The sequence below is a fragment of the Pituophis catenifer genome, unplaced genomic scaffold (assembly GCF_029215685.1).
Source record: "Pituophis catenifer annectens isolate HBS135680 unplaced genomic scaffold, rPitCat1.0.hap2 SCAF_10, whole genome shotgun sequence".
Lineage (NCBI taxonomy): Eukaryota > Metazoa > Chordata > Lepidosauria > Squamata > Colubridae > Pituophis > Pituophis catenifer.
The window spans coordinates 12,800,326-12,811,854 of record NW_027256890.1 but is presented as its reverse complement, the minus strand read 5'-3'; the positions used below and the strand labels follow the sequence as shown (position 1 = coordinate 12,811,854).

The 11,529-nt window shown below is 49.2% G+C and overlaps 1 protein-coding gene and 1 long non-coding RNA gene across 2 annotated transcripts; one reads left to right on the top strand and one right to left on the bottom strand.

Annotated features, from left to right (window-relative positions):
- Positions 1-866: 866 nt before the first annotated feature.
- On the bottom strand, positions 867-2,767 carry LOC139321866 (uncharacterized). The gene is made up of 3 exons (XR_011600815.1): positions 2,685-2,767; positions 1,936-2,103; positions 867-932 (listed from the first exon to the last, which is right to left on the bottom strand). It is a non-coding gene; the product is annotated as an uncharacterized lncRNA (long non-coding RNA).
- Positions 2,768-2,872: 105 nt separating this feature from the next.
- PRKAB1 (protein kinase AMP-activated non-catalytic subunit beta 1) lies at positions 2,873-10,617 on the top strand. Its single transcript, XM_070950894.1, has 8 exons — positions 2,873-3,059; positions 3,569-3,801; positions 5,090-5,256; positions 5,626-5,719; positions 6,279-6,393; positions 7,098-7,231; positions 9,646-9,714; positions 9,809-10,617. The coding sequence occupies exons 2-8, from the start codon at positions 3,643-3,645 to the stop codon at positions 9,884-9,886; spliced, it is 816 nt and encodes a 271-aa protein (XP_070806995.1). The 5' UTR covers positions 2,873-3,059; positions 3,569-3,642; the 3' UTR covers positions 9,887-10,617.
- Positions 10,618-11,529: the final 912 nt, after the last annotated feature.

Below are 11,529 nucleotides of genomic sequence, written 5' to 3'. Positions count from 1 at the left end.
CCTAGATCAGGTTAGCCTCCTTCGGGGTCTTAAGGACAGCTGAGCTACAAAACAGCAGCGACTGCACATCCTGGTCTGTAATCCTAGAGAGGACTTGCTAAATATACCCAGGTCTCTACAGTAGACGAGGTTGAGACAATCCAGCAGATATTTAAACCGGAGAGATTTTCGTTCACAACCGAGTCGCAAAGCCCCTGGACCGAGTTGCCTGGAAGGCTGAAATCAGACCACGCTTCGAGAGGCGTGTTTGAGCCCTCCGTGGTGGCATGTGAAGCTGGTAGGTAAAGGTAAAGATTCCCCTTGCACGTATGTGCTAGTCATTCCCGACTCTAGGAGGCGGTGCTCATCTCCGTTTCAAAGCCGAAGAGCCAGCGCTGTCCAAAGACATTTCCGTGATGATGACTCAACGCCAAAGGCACACGGAACGCTGTTCCCTTCCCACCAAAGGGGGTCCCTGTTTTTCTACTTGCATTTTTTACCTGCTTTCGAACTGGTAGGTTGGCAGAAGCTGGGACAAGCTGGGACCTATAACTATAGGCAACTTGGGCGCCATCCCAAAACATCCGAAGCACCACTTCAGTACCACCGGCATTGACAAATTTCCCCATCGGTCAATTGCAAAAGGCAGCTTTTACTCAGAATAGCTTAGGGCAGAGGTGGGCAACTATGGCCCTTTTATGACTTGTGGATGTCAATTCCCAGAATTCCTGAGCTAACATGGCTGGCTCAGGAATTCTGGGAGTTGAAGTCCACAAGTCATAAAAGGGCCATAGTTGCCTACCCCTGACTTAAGGACCTTTTAACACCACCAAATCTATGTACTGTATATAAAAGCGAAAATCACTCACTCCGTAATCACGAAATCTCCAGAACCGTAAAGCCTACAAACTTGAAATTTGCCACGTATGTTCCTCTTGGCTTCTAGGTGCTCACTAAGAAAGAATTTTTCGAAATGAACATCAGATCATTAGTATTTCTTATATAATTATTAACATGGTCTTATGCTAATTAGTTAGACGTTCTACTCCCCCCTCCCAACTTGAAAATAACTCTGGAGAGAAGGGGATAGGATAGGGGAGGCTTCTGTGGGGCAAGGCTGAGGAAGAGAAGGGGATAGGATAGGATAGGATAGGATAGGATAGGATAGGATAGGATAGGATAGGATAGGATAGGATAGGATAGGCTTCGCTTCTGTGGGGCAAGTATGAGGGAGAGAAGGAGATAGGATAGGATAGGATAGGATAGGATAGGATAGGATAGGATAGGATAGGATAGGATAGGATAGGATAGGATAGGATAGGCTTCGCTTCTGTGGGGCAAGTATGAGGGAGAGAAGGAGATAGGATAGGGGAGGCTTCTGTGGGGCAAGGCTGAGGGAGGGAAGGGGATAGGATAGGATAGGATAGGATAGGATAGGATAGGATAGGATAGGATAGGATAGGCTTCGCTTCTGTGGGGCAAGTATGAGGGAGAGAAGGAGATAGGATAGGGGAGGCTTCTGTGGGGCAAGTATGAGGGAGAGAAGGAGATAGGATAGGATAAGATAGGATAGGATAGGATTGGATAGGATAGGATAGGCTTCACTTCTGTGGGGCAAGTATGAGGGAGAGAAGGAGATAGGATAGGGGAGGCTTCTGTGGGGCAAGGCTGAGGGAGGGAAGGGGATAGGATAGGATAGGATAGGATAGGATAGGATTGGATAGGATAGGATAGGATAGGCTTCACTTCTGTGGGGCAAGTATGAGGGAGAGAAGGAGATAGGATAGGGGAGGCTTCTGTGGGGCAGGGCTGAGGGAGAGAAGGGACCGATCGTAACTACTCATTAATTTCCAAGCTTTAAGTGTCAATTTATCAAGCCCCATCACATAGTTTCATAGCGAAGCACGGGTATCCAGCTAGTATCAACCTGTCCAGAATGATGTAGGGTTTTCCTACCTGAGCAGAGTCGGGGGGTTGGGGGTTGGACTAGAAGACCTCCAAGGTTCCTCCCAACGCTGTCATTCCGTTAAAAGAACGTGGCTTCCAAACATCCGTCTAGGTCCTTGGGAAGCGCTCAAAAGGTGGATCAAATTGCCCAATTCGGTTCCGCATCCGGATGAATAACTGGGGTGGGTGGGTGGGAAATCAGTGCTGCTAAAGACTTGTGTGAATCTGGGTTCTGGGTTCAGTTTCGGGGCAAATTGCTGCTTCTTCCCAAGTCTGGACAGTCAACTTGTCTGAAATGTCCTGTTTGAGCAGACTTGGGAGAAGCAGCAATTTGCCCCGAAACTGAACCCAGAACCCAGATTCACACAAGTCTTTATCAGCACTGATTCCCCCCCCAGTGGGGGCTGGACTAGAAGACCTCTAAGGTCCCCCTTTTTTTCTGATGGGGAGTCAAAATTAGGAACCTGATTTCTGCATTGTGTTTTGTTTTGTTTTTTAAAAAATGCTGGTCAATATAATATAATAATGACAAGCATGCATTAGGGAAAAGGGAGAAGGAATCCCCTTCCCCCCCCCCTTCTTTCTGATCCTGGCTGCACCCCAATTCTCAGAAACACGCGTGGAAAGCCCCCCCCCCCCACTGGCCTTTCAAATTCTTGCCCCATGAAGAGGCAGGGTGGACTTCAACTCCCAGCATTCCCCGGGACGGCGTGAAACTCTCTCTCTTTCTCTCTCTCCCCACCCACTACTATCTTTACCTTTCATTCTTTGCTGCCCCCTCTCGGCCGCCTAGCTGTCATTGCAAGGCCAGGAGCCGAGAGCGCGAAGCCAAAAGAGCCAGCGGGGAAGAGATGCTTTGAAACGCCGGACTCTTGAGGCGCATGCGCGCCCTTTACACGTGACCCGCACCGGAACCGGAAGGAGAGGCCACGGGCGGGGAGGGGACCGGAAGTGGAGCGGGGCCGGAAGGAAGCGAAGGAACCGGGTGGTTTGCGAGCCGCACCGGCTGCTGCTCTTTTAACCGGCGTGAGGGAAGGAAGGAAGGAAGGAAACAACGGCGTGAACCGCGAGGCCTCTGCGGGCTTTGAATGCTGCCCGGTGGAATTCGCAATCGGCGGCTCGTCGGACGCAAGGTGAGTGGCTACTGCGGGGTTCCTGAGCATGTGCAGAGTGCGGCGCCTTGATCCTCCCGGGGAAGGCGGGGCTGCTTCGTCGGCGCCTCCTTGGCTCCAGCAAGGAGCTCGGGTTTAGGGCGTTGAATTGGGAGCCCTTCCTTCCCCCCCCTTTCCCCCCATACACAGCTTCCCCTTCTTGGGCTAACAACAGCCCCGCGAGGTAGGACGGTGTGGGGGGGGAACCTCAGTAGCCTTCTCCTTAAGGGGTCTTCTTGGGTCTCTATTATTATTATTATTATTATTATTATTATTATTGGGTCTCCATTATTATTATTATTATCATTATTATTATTATTATTATTATTGGGTCTCCATTATTATTATTATTATTATTATTATTATTATTATTATTATTATTGGGTCTCCATTATTATTATTATTATTATTATTATTATTAATTTAATTTCTATTAATTTATATTTCTTTCCTTCTTTTCTGGTGTGGTTTCTTCTTCCTTCTTTTACAAGGGCGACTAGCCAGACATCGAAAGAAAAGATTGCCCACCTGCCCGTCGCCATCCCCTGACCCCCCCTCGACAGCCATGGGGAACACCAGCAGCGAACGGTCCGGAGTCGAGGGCCGGGGGGGTCATAAGACCCCTCGAAGAGACAGCCCCGGGGGATCAAAGGATGGAGACAGACCCAAGATTTTGATGGACAGTCCCGAAGATGCTGACCTCTTCAATGCGGAAGAAATGAAAGTAGGTGAATTCTTAACTGGGTAAGAAATATCCTAACGCTGAACGTTACCATCTCAAAAACCAATTTCCCCCCACCTCCCCCATCCATATCTGGGAATGAGAGTGGTGCAGTGGCCTAGAGGTGGAGCTCTCAGCTTACAATCAGGAGGCTGTGAGTTCGATCCTAAGTAGAGGCAGATTTTTCTCTCTCTCTCGGCACAGTGGGAATATATCTGCTGAACAGAACTCCGCATTGGCAACAGGAAAGGCATCCGGCCATTAAAACACCCTGCTAGCTCCATTCAGTTGCCCAGACTCCATCCCGCAAGGGATTATGGGCTCGTTAAATGATGATGATCTATATCTGGGAATGAAATTAATTCAACGATCATGTGACTGCCTTGTGCCTGGTATTATGTCCTTTTTTCCGGTAATCATTAAGCAGAACATCGCGTGATTGCTATTTATGACCTTCCTTGCCTACTTGCCCCATTGACTTTAATTTTCAGAAGCAGGTTGTTAGATCACCAGTGGGGATCGTGGGACCCTGGGAAACTGCAACTGTCGAAAAACCAGAAAGTCCCATCTCCTGATATACAGTAGACCCTGCCTTGAGTCCCTTCCGTCTCCTCTTTAGGGGATGGGACACGTAGAAAGGCCTCCAACACTAACACGGTCTTTCACAAGCTATGATCTCTCCAAATGATGCTGGTCTGTTGTGGCCCACCAGTGGAGCTGGCAGCACATTCGGACAGTGAGGAGGTTGGGGAGGAACATCGGCCAGTCCTGGAGTCTCGGGAAGGTTCTAATGAGGGCTCTGCGTCGGAGGCAGAGAGGGGGCCAGGGCCGTCTGACAGTTGTCAGCTGCCTTCGGAGTCGGACATCAGTGAGGGAGACAAACAGCTGGAGCCTATTCCTAGTGTGTCCATGCGCAGAGTTGCCAGACAAAGGGAACAGCTAAAGAACAAGGGTCGACTCAGGAGTAAAGCCACAGGCGGGCGATGAACGGCCCCTCCCAGAGGGAATAAAAGAGGGAGTGGAGTTTGCAGGAGACAATTAGTTTGCTTAATTGTTTCGTGACTCTCCGAGATTCCTTGCCAAGATTTTGGAGAGCCTAGCAGCTCTCCAAGCCAGATAAGATCCGTGACTGTAAATTCTCCCTGGAAAGACTTTGCTGGATGTGAATGAGAGGAATTCACAGTCACTTAATAAAAAGGGTTTTTTTTTGTCGGGACAAGGAGTCTGCTTCGTGGTTTGGGTCAACGCTTAGGTCAGAGCACCCGTTTCCTGAAATCTGCTGTTTTTCTAGGCTCCGATGGAGAAAGACGAATTCCTGGCTTGGCAACACGATCTGGAGGTGAGCGACAAGGCTCCCACCCAGGCTCAGCCCACTGTCTTCCGGTGGACCGGCGGAGGCAAGGAAGTTTATTTATCGGGCTCCTTCAACAGCTGGAACAAACTCCCGCTTACTCGGAGGTAAACTGAGACTCTGGAAGCTTCCTATTCCGTGGGGAAGAATCGGTTCGTATATCAGCGGCGTCTGTTAAATGGATCTGTAGCAGTGATGGCTAACCTTTTCTGGATCGAGGGCCCAAAGCGCGTGCATATGTGCATGCACGCCCCCGAATCCGCAAAATGCAATTTGCGCACAGGCCCCGTGCATACACCTGCCCCCCCCGCCCCCCGTGCATGAGGGATGAGGGACTGGCCCCAAGTCATCCAGCAAGATTGTTGCGCTTACGTGTTATTCTGTTGTGAGTCCTCCCCTGCGTCGGTTGGAATTGAATGTCTGAATTTGGCCCTTAGGGCGTTAACCGGTCGTCTCTTTTCTCCCGCTTGTCGCAGCCACAACAATTTCGTAGCGATCCTCGATCTTCCAGAAGGCGAACACCAGTACAAGTTCTACGTGGACGGTCAGTGGACTCACGATCCTGCTGAGGTAAGGCGTTTGTTTTGTTTTTGTTTTTTAATTCGATGATCTGGTTCATTTTGTGCCCTGGGAATGAATGAAAAAATGGATAACTCGGCGTTTGACGGCTCTCCAGCTCTTCCTTAGTTAAAGTTTCTTGTTGTCAGTTTGGTTGGGGGGAAATAACAACCGTGGTCCATCCCCTCTTGAAACGGCTGCCCGCCATTTATGTATCCGTAGCAATAAATCACAGGGATGCTGAGCTTGTCAAGCTATTTACTAAGTCTGCACTACTATTAATCTCATCGTTCCCACCACCCATCTCCTTCCACTTATGACCGTAATTTTGTTGCTTGTATCATTTGTACCCTATGACTATCATTAAGCGTTGTACCTTATGATTCTTGATGAACGTATCTTTTATGTATACTGAAAGCATATGCACCAAGACAAATTCCTTGTGTGTCCAATCACACTTGGCCAATAAAAAAAAAATTCTATTCTATTCTAAAAACAGAAGGAAATATAGGGCAACGTTGTACTGGATCTAACAAACTTTCCTGCTGGATCTAACAAACTCTCTTCCTAGCCTGTCGTGACCAGCCAACTAGGAACCGTCAATAACGTGATCCAAGTGAAGAAGACGGACTTCGAAGTCTTCGATGCTTTAATGGTCGATTCCCAAAAATGCTCCGACGTGTCAGGTAAGCGGCGCGTGCAAGAATCTGAAAGGGAAGTGAGGACGCCGCTTCTGTTTGTTGCGAGATCTAATCTGGGTCGGTCGCTTGGACCAGAGGTTTACTCTACCGAGCTTTTGGACTCGTGATGGAGCCCATCCTCAGGGAACTTCTCTCTACTGGAATACATGCTTTGGACTCTTTTACGAGTTGTATTTATGTGGAGGCTTCCTATTGGTTGATTCGTTTGTTGATGGCCACCGATTGGCTGTGGTTTCCTTGTGCTGCCAAGTCCTCGGCTCCTAAGCGCCTCTTTCTTTTCTTGGATTTATCGATGGTTGGCCTACCCAGGGTCGAAAAACTCAATAAATCGTGTGCCGGCGGGTATCGCACATTGGCAGTTGTGACGCATATTTTGAGTGATAGGGAGCCGCAGCAGAGGGGTGAAAGAGCCACATGTGGCTCCAGAGCTGCAGGTTGCTGACTCCTGGTTTATATTATGTTTTTCATCGGTTTTCCCTCCACAGTGTAGAAAAGTGCCTCCACTTCTCAGCCATCGTATTCTCCTTTATATAGCCCAGTGTTTCCCAACCGCTCCCAGAATTCCCCACCAACTTTGAGACTTGTGGACTTCAGCTCCCAGAATTCCCCAGCCAGCCAGAATTCTGGGAGTGGAAGTCTACAAGTTTTCACCCCTTGATTTAATATGATCCCTGTTTTGTTCTCTCCAGAACTGTCGAGCTCGCCCCCCGGACCGTATCACCAGGACCCCTACATCGTCAAGCCGGAAGAGAGGTTCAAGTCACCCCCAATCCTTCCCCCCCACCTGCTGCAAGTCATCCTGAACAAAGACACTGGGATTTCCGTAAGTAGAGAGTAAAGCAGGCCAAACAAGTAACCCTCCTTGGCCTGGCCTGGCCTTCTCCAGTTGTGTTGAGACTACAACTCCCAGCATTCTCTGGGTGTGAAACAAGGGAAGCCTATGCTAAACATTTGTGGTGTGTATGTGTGCAAGGAGAGCTTTTTCAGACCCTTAAGGAGGCTGCCTGTGTCAACTTGCAAAGCTTTCAAGTTGCCATGAGCAGGAGGGAGGGAAGAACTGATGGAGCTGATTGATTTCCCTAACTGAAGTGCATTCCATACATTCTTCCTGACCGCAATCAGTAGGAGAGTGTTGGGTTTCACAGCCAGCCAAAGTGGTTAATTGGAGAATGCAATTTATGACATGGTCAGGGAGGAGGGGAGAGACAGGGTCATAGGGGAACGTAAATCCACGTGGGATTAGTTCTAACTGCATCCGAATATTGCCGAAATGGCGCTCCTAATTTGTGGTGTTTGTGTGTGGGCAGGGAGAGCTTTTTCAGACCCTTAAGGAGGCTGCCTGCTCTTCTCTTCAAGGGGCTTTAAAAACCTGCGAGGAGCCAAGTCTCGAAGACGGCTTCATAAATTGATGCCCGTTCTTGTAATACCTCCTTTAATGCAAGCAGTCCTCGACTTACGACCCTAATTGGGAACAGAAGTACTGTTGCTAGATGTTAAGTGAGTCACACACACACACATGATTTACAGCCTAGTTTTTAACAATTGAGCCCAAAATTGCTAAGTGAGGTGTTTGTTAAGGGAGTTTTGCCACACTTTACGACTTGATTCTCGCCACGTTTGTTAAGCGAATCACTGCAGTTGGTCACACAGATGTTAGGCGAATCTGGCTTCCCTCTTTTGCTTGTCAGAAGGTCGTAAAAGGGGATCACGTGACTCCGGGACGTCATAAACGCCAATCCAAACGTAAATCATGCCACCATTGTGATGTTGGAACGGTCGTAAGTGTGGAAAAATGGTCCCGAGTGGCTTTTTTTTGAGCTGACCGTTGTAACTTTGAACGGTCACTAAATGAACTGTTGTAAGTCGAGGACTACTTGTAGTGAAGTTGGGGGCAGGAAGAAAGCCTAACTTTTGGCAGGGAGAACATCCTGGCCATGGGTCCTTTTTGAGGTCGAATCCCTAACCCCGGTGTCAGCAACCCGCGGCTCCGGAGCCGCATGCAGCCCTTTGGCCCCTCTGCTGCAGCTCCCTGTCCCATCACTGGCTGGCCCCGCCCCTTGTCCTCCCCTCCCAGTCACTCCTCGCCTGGCTTTGGAAATCCGAGAGATACAGAGAGAGGGGGAGAGAGAAAGATACAGAGAGGGGAAGTTAGAGAAGGGGAGAGATACTGGTGGGAGAGAGAGAGACATAGATACAGAGAGAGGGGGGAGATAAAGAGGGAGAGGAAGAGATACAGAGAGGGGGAGAGGGGAAGATAGAGAAGGGGAGAGATACTGGTGGGGGAGAGAGAGATACAGAGAGAGGGGGCTAGAGAGAGGGGGAAGAGAAAGGGAGAGATACAGAGGGGAAGATAGAGAAGGAGAGAGATACTGGTGGAGAGAGAGACATAGATACAGAGAGGGGGAGATAGAGGGGAAGAGAAAGGGAGAGATACAGGGGGAGAGGGAGACACAGATACAGAGAGGGGGGGCTAGAGAGGGAGAGATACAGAGGGGAAGATAGAGAAGGGGAGAGATACTGGTGGAGAGAGACATAGATACAGAGAGGGGGAGATAGGAGGGAGAGGGGAAGAGAGAGAGAGATACAGAGAGGGGGGAATAGAAAGGAAGAGGGAGAGAGGGGAAGAGAGAGGGAGAGATACAGAGGGGAAGATAGAAGGGGAGAGATACTTGTGGAGAGACAGACAGATACAGAGAGGCGGGCTAGAGAGGGGAAGATAGAGAAGGGGAGAGATACTGGTGGGGGAGAGAGAGACATAGATACAGAGAGGGGGGAGATAAAGAGGGGAAGAGAGAGGGAGAGATACAGAGGGGAAGATAGAGAAGGGGAGAGATACTGGTGGAGAGAGAGACAGATACAGAGAGGGGGAGATAGAGGAGGGAGAGGGGGAAGAGAGAGAGAGAGAGATAGAGGGGGGAAATAGAAAGGAAGAGGGAGAGAGGGGGTAAGAGAGAGAGGGAGAGAGATACAGGGAGAGGGTGAGGGAGGGAGAAAAAGGGTTTTGTGGTTCCCAGTGTTAACAACCAGTTCTCTGCCTTAATGACTGGCTGGGTAGGCGTGGCTAGGGGTGTCATGTGACTGGGTGGGATGGAGTGACATGGAGTTGATCATGCCCAGCCAGATTTTGTGGCTCCCGGTGTTTTTTTTTTTCTTCCTGTGGGAAACAGGACCAAATGGCTCTTTTGAGTGTTTACGGTTGCAGACCCTTGCCCTAACCCAAAGCTCTTTGGTTTTCAGTGCGATCCGGCGCTCCTTCCTGAACCCAACCACGTCATGCTGAATCACCTCTACGCCCTGTCCATCAAGGTAAGACCCAGCCCCCCCACCCCCGGGGCTCCTATGGGGCCCTTCTTTTGGTGGCTCCTCATTCTTCTGAACGGCTTCCTTGTCCTCTCTTTAGGACGGCGTGATGGTGCTGAGCGCCACCCACCGTTACAAGAAGAAATACGTCACCACGTTGCTGTACAAGCCCATATGAAAGAGGGCAGGGAAAGCGGACTTTCGTCCGAGAGAGAGAGAGAGAGAAGGGAATGGCCATCACAAATCACCCCAACATCATCCCTGTCATCGTCGTCGTGCCCCCCAAAAAAGAGAGAGAATCCCGTTTGGTTGAACTTGGCTGCCTTGCTTTATCCTCGCCTGCAACTTTGGATCCAGGTTTAGCAGCTCTGGTTTTTTTTTTGTCCCGTCGAGCGCGAAGCATGCCTGCGAGAAACACGAAGGCCATCCAAACGGCGCAGGCCCAATTAACCTTGAAAATCCAATTCTTCAACACTTCCTAACCCCAAAAGCCAGAGGATGGCTTTTTTTTTGTTTTGTTTTTTTAACAACAGCCAAAGAGGGGGACGAGGGCGGCCTCGAAATCAATTTTGTTTCTGGAAAATGTCTTCATCCTACACTGTAGCGTCACCGTAGGGCCAAACCTGCCGTTTTTGTTTTTAATTTAAAAAAAAAAAAGAAAAAATAGTTTGGAGTTCATGATCACAGCAGCAATAAGGACCAAAGAAGGAGGGGAAGTCAGCAGCCTCGGTGCTTTCGACGGTTGGGTGGATCCTCGGCCGTCCCAACAGCTTTATTCCTCGGGATGATCCACTCAAAAAGGCAGCATCCCACAGCCAGTATTTTAGGTCCACCGGTCTTGTAACTTTGGTATTTACCCTGTTCGGAAAAGGGGTTTTTAATAAATAAAGGCACCGTGGAAAAATAAAAGAGGTTGCGCCTTTACTCCTGCCTGCCTGCCTGCCTGCAAAATTCAAACATTTTTCGAAGTGTTTTTATTGCTCACGTTGAAAGATTTGGGTGTTTTTGAAGGTAGAGCTGAGACCAGGGGTCGGCAATCTTAAAACACTCAAAGACCTGTTTCCCCACAGAAAAGAAAACACCGGGAGCCACAAAACCCTTCCCGTGCCTGACTATTTCCTGAGCGGTCACAAAACTAGCATATGTAGTCGAGTTAAACGTTCTGTTTTCTTCTGAAACTTGTCTTGGATTTAGCCATGGTTGGCCTACCGGGGGTTGAAAAGCTCAATAAATTGCGTGCCGGCGGGTGCCGCACATTGGCGGTTGTGACGCATATTTTGAGCGACGGAGCCGCAGCAGAGGGATGAAAGAGCCACATGCGGCTTCAGAGCTGCAGGTTGCTGACCCCTGAGCTTAGATAAGAGACGTGGGGAGAGCTACTTCCCAATCCGTGGGGCCGTGCAAACCCATCTTTCCTCCTGTACGAAAGGAAAGGAGGTTTGGCTAGTTTTCTAAGCCGGGGAATTTAGGCTGCAAGGAAATGTGGGAATCGCTAGGGTGGAATTTCAAAGGGCAGAAGGTGAAGTGAAGAAAAGGAAAAGGACTGGGATAATGGCCAAGGAAAACCTTCGCTTCGTCACGATTTTGTGCTTTGAGGGGAAATAATAATACAGGAAGTCCTCGTCTTACGACCACAATTGAGCCCAAAAAGTTTTGCTGCTAAGCAGGGTGGATTTGATTTAAATCGAGTTGATTTAAATCACAATTTAAATCACTAGTAAAAAGGCTTGATTTAAATCAACTCGATTTAAACCATAATTTTGAAAGAGCCACTGGCATCTCTGCTACTCCTGTGACCCACTGTTGACTCACCGATAGTCC

Bases quoted from the DNA above. Each gene is read 5' to 3' on its own strand.
- PRKAB1 (XM_070950894.1), top strand. From the start codon at position 3,643: ATGGGGAACACCAGCAGCGAACGGTCCGGAGTCGAGGGCCGGGGGGGT. The intron at 6,394-7,097 runs GTAAGCGGCGCG...TGTTCTCTCCAG, and splicing joins AAAATGCTCCGACGTGTCAG to AACTGTCGAGCTCGCCCCCC. The intron at 7,232-9,645 runs GTAAGTAGAGAG...TTTGGTTTTCAG, and splicing joins ACAAAGACACTGGGATTTCC to TGCGATCCGGCGCTCCTTCC.